The sequence below is a fragment of the Hibiscus syriacus genome, unplaced genomic scaffold, assembly GCF_006381635.1.
Source record: "Hibiscus syriacus cultivar Baekdansim isolate YM2019G1 unplaced genomic scaffold, ASM638163v2 tig00110429_pilon, whole genome shotgun sequence".
In the NCBI taxonomy this organism is placed as follows: Eukaryota; Viridiplantae; Streptophyta; class Magnoliopsida; order Malvales; family Malvaceae; genus Hibiscus; species Hibiscus syriacus.
Window position 1 is genome coordinate 1659426 of NW_024062733.1, and position 7483 is coordinate 1666908.

At 36.0% G+C, this 7483-nt stretch overlaps 1 protein-coding gene across 2 annotated transcripts; it reads right to left on the minus strand.

Moving 5' to 3' along the window:
* Nucleotides 1-1492: 1492 nt before the first annotated feature.
* Nucleotides 1493-6769, minus strand: LOC120125098 (MA3 DOMAIN-CONTAINING TRANSLATION REGULATORY FACTOR 1-like). 2 transcript variants are annotated; one of them, XM_039143585.1, is made up of 4 exons: nucleotides 6505-6769; nucleotides 4710-4971; nucleotides 3763-3857; nucleotides 1493-3592 (listed from the first exon to the last, which is right to left on the minus strand). In XM_039143585.1, the coding sequence occupies exons 2-4, from the start codon at nucleotides 4945-4947 to the stop codon at nucleotides 1784-1786; spliced, it is 2142 nt and encodes a 713-aa protein (XP_038999516.1). In that variant the 5' UTR covers nucleotides 4948-4971; nucleotides 6505-6769; the 3' UTR covers nucleotides 1493-1783. The 2 variants fall into 2 exon arrangements, with proteins under 2 accessions (XP_038999516.1, XP_038999517.1); XM_039143586.1 differs by having other exon boundaries at nucleotides 4710-4979.
* Between the last annotated feature and the right edge of the window lie 714 nt (nucleotides 6770-7483).

The following is a 7483-nucleotide window of genomic DNA, read 5'->3' on the forward strand; positions in this document are numbered from 1 at the left end:
AACATGGACATTCTACAGTGCAAGCTATCTCATCCAGACTCGCCACACTACCTCACACTGACAAAACAGATGATTAACTGTCTCCCTTTCCTTTTTGCACAACACACAAACACCGGTAATCTTAAGTTAGCTCCGTGGTCGGGTGTTTAGCATTGGTTCATGATAAACTTTGGTTTGAATTCATGGAAGTCAACTTTCCATCTAATTACTCTAATAAAACGAGGTTGTTTTGAGTTTTTTGAGCATCAAAACAATTACGTCAAAACGACGTCATTTTGGTGAGGGAATCACATCATAACCGTCACGGCGTAGATATGCCATGTCATCGTGCCACTAATTGATTAACTGTAGAGTGGTATAATTGCAATTAAACATAAATATCAATGTTAAAATTAGCAAAACTGAAACGTCAGTGACATAAACGAGCCCGAACTTGAGAGTGAGTAGTGTTTGAAGTAGTTTACCTTTTCTATTATTATTGTCATTTTCATTGATATTGTAGTTGTTGTCGTTAATGTCGTCGCTTATTGTCAAATCATGATCATAAGAAATGTCATCATGTAGAATTCATGGTTAATACTATCTCGCTATGATATTTAAGCTTACGTTATTGTTTAATGGTTTTTAAGTCATCGATCTTTGTAGTTTGATTTGGAATTGCATCTAGTGGGTTGCAAGACATCTACAGCTTTTTGTCGGTGTAATGATTGTCTGCTAAACTCCTAGTTTGATGGTTATGTATATATTTTTGTAATGTATGTTTAAATGACATTTGATCCGTGTTCTAGTTGGTTTTGTGGTGCTGTATGAATCATGTTAAGCGTGGCTTTGTGTGGTATGATCGTTGATGATTGAGCATGTTATGTTGCTAAAGAGAATCATATAATCAATCATCAATCCATGATCAATCGGGTGAGTTTAGCCTGAAAGCATGCATAGTTCATGATTATTGCTATCCATGTGATAAGTATGCTTTTGATGTGTTATGCATTTTAATAAATTCATGATGAAAATCGATGGTTTTTGATAACTCGCCAAAAACAAAGATATTTTGTGAAATCTACGATTTCAACCTACTCAACTAGGATGGAAGCGATCGTTATACGCTATGCCCCTCGCCCGAATGAGCCTCGGTGAAAAACGACCCACAACGTATAGGGACTTTGTTTTAGCTAGTTCAATGACCATCTCAAGCCAGCAAAAAGATTTCTAAGACTAGAGTGACTAAAGAAAATGATTATGTTAAAGTGAAGATTTTTTTAGCTATAATCTCAAGCCTAAAGTGTGAAGAGATCTTTGGTTTGGTCGATCAGTCTGGATAATAAACGAAATCTACTTGAAAGCTATGCAAATTAGAAATTGGGTAACACATAAAATTAGAGATAAACCAATATGCAGTACAGAAAACCAAAGTGGAATTACTAGAACAAGAACAGAAGGGCATAAATATATGTCCATTCGTAGTAAACAGCGACATTCTAACCACCATATATTTCAAGTAACAGCAAGCAACGCCCCCAACATGCTGCTGGTTGTGTCATGTGCTTGAAGCTATTTCAGTATAAAAGAAATACAACTGACTTTATACAATGGCTAGCTCCCACTGGGATCACAAGAATTTCCATCAGATGACACCATTAAAATAAAAACATCAGAAGGAATCCAAATATCCCACATCTAATCCTATCTATCTGATCTGCTATGGACGACTGCTAAACAACACACAAGTACAGGAATGTCAACACAATACATGAGGAACTCGAGATTTGAATACGTTTCCTTCTCAAGAGGCCGCGACAGTGGGCAAAGATTCGGTTGTAGATGACCCGAACGATGGTAGGAGCCAACCTTTCTTCTGGGCAAACTCCATATAGAAGCTGAATTTCTCCTTTGCATTTGGAAAGTCCAGAGCTAAGTCATCGAGCCCATCTTTGACCCTGGTGAAGCCTTTGGTCATCTGGTTGATAGTGATTAGACCTTCGTTGAAACACACCTGCAGCAGGTCTAGCATCCTATCGTTTTTTTTCTCCATGGCCATCACCAATGCTTTCTTCACCACCTCATGGTTGAAGAACGGCATTCCAAGGTCACGGATACACTGACAAGCTTCAGCCACAACTCCCCCACTTTCATACTCCTCCAGGAGCTTCATTATTTTGTCCTTCGCATCCTCCACAGCCCAGCCAGTTCCACCTCCCCAGCACCTAAGGAGCCTCTCCCCAGCATGACGTGCAGTTATAAGTGATTGAGCCATCCCGACAGTCTCACTTCCGCTGCAATTAGGAGGTAGCTTGCTGGTTATCTCTTCAAGATTCAATGGAACCAACACATCATCAATTACTGCCCTAGACAAGAAAAGAGCAAGCTCGTTCGAGGCATCCAGAATATCCAAGGCAGTGTCTTCTGCAGACTCGAGAAGCATGACAAAACCATTCACGATATCTTCTGTAGAAAAAATCTCGATGTGTAGAGCAGAGAGCAAAACAGAAGCCATTTCTTTCTCCCTGTTCTTCCTGTCCATGGCAAGTGTGATAAGCTTCTTTAGGAAAATCGGATTAAATTCAGGCAACCCTAGATCTTCAAGACTTCGAATGAGTTCAGGAATATCATCAGAGAGAAAATACTCATGAATTATAGTTACAATCTCCTTTTTGTACTGGTTCAATTTTTTGTCTTCATTTAGAGCCTCTCCATAAGAGGATTTAGTGAATGATGCATCAAGCCATCCTTGAGAAATAGCTTTGAGAACAATTGACTGAAACAAGGTTTTCGCAGACGGAATGTCTAGAGCAAGATCATCAAGATTCTCTGCTAACCGAGAAAACCCTTTCACCATTTGACTCGAACTTATCAACCCTTCCTCAGCTGCTTCCTTCAAGAGTTTCAGCAAAAGTGGTTCAGCTGTTTGAATTTCCATAGCTAGAACCAATGCTCTCTTAACAACCTCATGATGAAAGAAAGAAACACCTAACTCCCTAACACACCTACAGGCCTCAAACGTATCACCACTCTCGACATACTCCCTTAAAAGATCAGCAATCTTTTTCTTCATTTCCTCAACTGTAACATGAGTGCTACCACCCCACCTCCTTTCCAAAAGTTCGGCATGGTGGGGAGCTGATAGATAGCTCTTCTCAGCAGTTTGGAGAACCTGATATCCCTTGGAATATTCAGCAAGTGTCTTCTTTGCCCTAGTGATGAAGGCAGGAGGCAGTATCTCATCGACCACAGCACGAGATATGAACAGAGCAAGGATATCAACTGCATCCAGTATATCCACAGCAAGGTCATCAGCAGACTCGAGAAGCATCACAAAACCATCCCGAATCTGGGGTGGGCTGATGACATTAGCATACAACGAAGAAAGCAGAACTGAGGCCATTTCCTTCTCTTTATCGTGCCTGTCCATGGCCATGGAGACAAGCCTTTTAATAAAATAAGGATGATAATCATTAGAGCCAAGATCTTTAAGGTCAGATGCAGCTAATTCCACATCACTGGTGCTAAAATATTCTTCTATAATGGAAACAACAGCTTTTTTGTACTCATCTAGGGGATCAGAAATGGTTGACCCAACAAGTTGATATGGTTCCTGGCAAAAGCAAGGGCAAAGAAATTAAGCACCAACAAAAGTTATTAACAAACAAGTATGCCACAGGTACAAGTTGCATTCACAGACCCTATAAACAAGAGCGGTTTACTGGGAAAATTTGTAAAGTGCAAGTGTGTAAAAGTCAAATAAAGACAAAAAGGTGCAAGTACCTCTCCACTGTCATAGTTAGGATCATTCCGATCAATATGTGATTCCCCATCTGTATCAAGGAGTTTCCCCCATGTACCCTTACCACCAGCACCATCTGTTTAACATTATTAAAGGGATGAACTTATCGGTAAGAACAAATAGATAACAATTCTGTAGTGCACTCTTCTACATTTAAAGGTAATTTTTTGACCAAAATGCAGATGCAAAGCAACATAATTGGCTAATTTAAAGCCCAAACCTGGCAGAAGCAGAAAAAAATGATATATGATTTTGATTATCAATTATCCATTGAATATGTTTATGCACAACATGTTGCTGCAGGTTAATAAATATGGATCAAGCTCTCTTCCATTACCTTTCTTATTCATTAGTATTCAATACAATAATCACCATTCATAAGTTTGCGTTAAATAATTCATGAGTAGGTCCTAAACATATGAACGATGATGATTCGTGTTGTGGAAAGTAATGGGAAAACTAACGGATTGGATCTTAACCCCATACATTTACCCTTCGAGTTACAAAGCAAAGACTTTAGAAGAACGACCAGGGCATTAATATTATAAAGACCAACTAATAAAGAACTCGAACCAAGCCAAAAGTATTATGAGTCCATCATCTTATTTAAATGAAAAATAAATTATAGATTTACGAACCTAACAGGTTGGATGTGCTAAACCGAAAAAAATTTAAGCACAATAAATCAGTAGAGCAACAAGGTGATATTGATTAAAGATGATTTAGTTATATTAGGAATAAAGCATCAAACGAAAACACATTTGTTGTCTGACTGGTCATTTTTTGTTCAACCACCGCTCCAAGATGAACAAGTCAGTTATAAAGCAAATGGAAATTTAAAAAATCTCAAGTATAACCAACTACCCAAAGAGGTGAGAAGAAGAAAAAATGCATTGAATTGAACAATTCAGAGAATAGCAAGGCTCACCCTTCTTTACATGAAGGCACTTTCCCGAGTGAGGCCGACGGACATGCCTCACAGCAATACCACCAGTAGGCGCCTTGCCACCAGCAGGAACCTTTAATTGATGATCCAAAAGCAAAGATGCTGGAGATATCGGGGATGATGAAATTCTTGGCGATGGTAAAGCAGTCTCCACATTCTGACTCGCTATTTTCAGCATTTCCCTTTGTTCATCAGTAAGAAATCCCTCGCCTGACGCCATTTACTCTTCACCAATTCTAAATACCTTATAAAATGTCAAAGGAAACTAAAAACTTAAAAGTAAAAAGGGCAAGATATTATTTCATCTTAAAATGCGCTGCTTTAGCTATAACAAACATTCAATTAGGGAACAAATAATTAAAGAACTATTGAAGAACAGCAAAATGGTATTAAAAGCAACAAAGAAATAACAGAAAAGTTCAATTAACTCTCGTATATTAAATAAATAAGGTTAACAGAAGTGCTAAACTACAATCACAACTGATGCATTCATTAAGCACTCTTTCTTGGTTAGGCTCATTTATGGCATTAAAGCATTTCAAATCTCATTATCAAGATTATAAGTTTTTTTCTCCTTTGAGCTGGAGATTATAAGTCTTCGTCTTCTTTCAAAAGCATAAAGATCTATAATGCTACAGTAAAGGTAAACAAAAGTTCGTTCAAACTGACTTATTTCATAATCTTCAATCAAATGAATTTGGCCTACTCAGTTCTGATAGTTAATTCAGTTTTTTTAGGAGGTTAAAATAGGTTAAGTCAGTAAGCTGTCAAACTAGGTTAACTAAAGCTTAATATACATATATAATATTTTAAAATTTTAAATTACTTTTAGAAAATATAATAAATATTATAACATATAATTTTTCAACCAAAATCCAAACCTACTTATGTTCATGTTTTATTTTGACTTATATCACAAGTACCTAATGTATACCATCATTTTCATCTTAGTACCTAAAGTAATTTTTTGGTCAAAGTAAGTGTTTAAAGTTACCATTTTGGTCTAAAATTCTAAATAAATACCTAAAATATTTTTTAGTTAAAATAGGTACTTAAATATACTATATTTTCCATTTAAGCATCTAATGTATTGTTTAATTAATGCAGCATGTCAACTTTTTAAAACTTAGATGAAAAAGATCGAATATTTTAGGTAGCTATTTTGACTAAAAAAATACTTTATAGATCTATCTAGACCAAATTGATAACTTTAAGTAACTATTTTGAATGGAAAAGATAGTATACTTTAGGTACTTATTTATGATATAAACCCTTTATTTTTCATACTTGAAGAAAAGTGAAAAAAAATCGGATCAACCAACTTAACTGACCCAACAGGCCAATGTTAAGTCAGTTCGATTAGGTCCTATAAGACTCAAGTCTGTCCCATTAGTCGGTTAAAGTACAGGATCGGTTGCTGAAGTTCGTTTTCCAAATTTTTTGAACCAAACCAATTGACATCTCTCCCCCCCCCCCCAACGCCACGGGCCTTTAAGGTTTGATGGCTTATGAATTACTTTATCAGTATTTCTCTACATAATCTTGAACCAAGAGCTCTTCTAATACAAAACTGGCTTCATTTTTTCACGACTTCAACAATCAAACTATAAAAGCAAGGGGTCAGCTTGTTCATTCGAAACCAATCAAGGACCCGACGCGAGTCAATAAAAAGGCTCAATATATCATGAACTCGATTGACCGAGAACAAGAGAGTTGCAGGCTGAAAATTCAAAAGCAACGAGGAAAAAACAAATAGAAGAAAGTTGAAGAAAATTACCTACGATTCAAGATGGAGGTTAAATAATCCAATATTCAATAGCCCTTTCCTTTGTTGCTAATAGAAGGGGAAGTTTCAGTTCTGATTGTGGTGAGTCTTGCGTAAAAAGAGACGACTGATGATCTGGTTCTATTTTGAAGCAGAAGGCTGCCAGTGTGGTGGTGAGAACCGAAGAGTCTAAGTTGAGGTGCCGCCGCTTCCGCCGCCACTTCTGTCAATGAGACTGATAAAAGGAGGAGGATCAGAAACTTAGAAAAGGAAAGAAATGTTGGGGACTTAGGGTTGCTCTCTGCTCTAGTCTTTTAGATTTATCAGTCCTATAAAAACTGTGAATATCGCCTCCTGAGTAAATATATCAACCTATTTTACTTTTGGCAGAGGTCTGAGGGTCCCTTTATACCCCGTTAAATTTTGGGTAAACTAAGCATCTAATATCTAAACTATTAGCTTTAGTTTGTTTTAGTATCTATTTTTTTTTTCAAAACAATATCAAATGTTTAGTTTTTATTTAATTTTAGTATCCACTGTTAAAAACTTAATGCGTTTGGTACCTAAACTATCAATTTTGATCCGTTTTAATACCTAAACTTTTTCTTTTCAAAACTTAACATTAAATTTTGAACATGTGTATTAAAATGAAACAAAAACTAAACTTTACGTATGGTTTTGAAAAAATTAAAAGTTTAAGTACTAAAATGGACCTAAATTGATGCTTTAGGTAGTAAATACATAATTTACCCTAAAAAATTTTAGGGTAAATTATAAGTTTGGTCACATTTATTTCATCTTTGTATAATTTTGATTTCTTTTTTTCAAAAAAAAAATATATTTTAATCGTTTACATTATCGAGTAATTACATTTTAATCATTTAACTAATTCATGCCACTTTGATGAAACCCTTAAACTTTAGATAAAATATTAATTTGACCGTAAACATTAAATATTAATTTGATCCCAAAACTCGATCAAATTCTATCA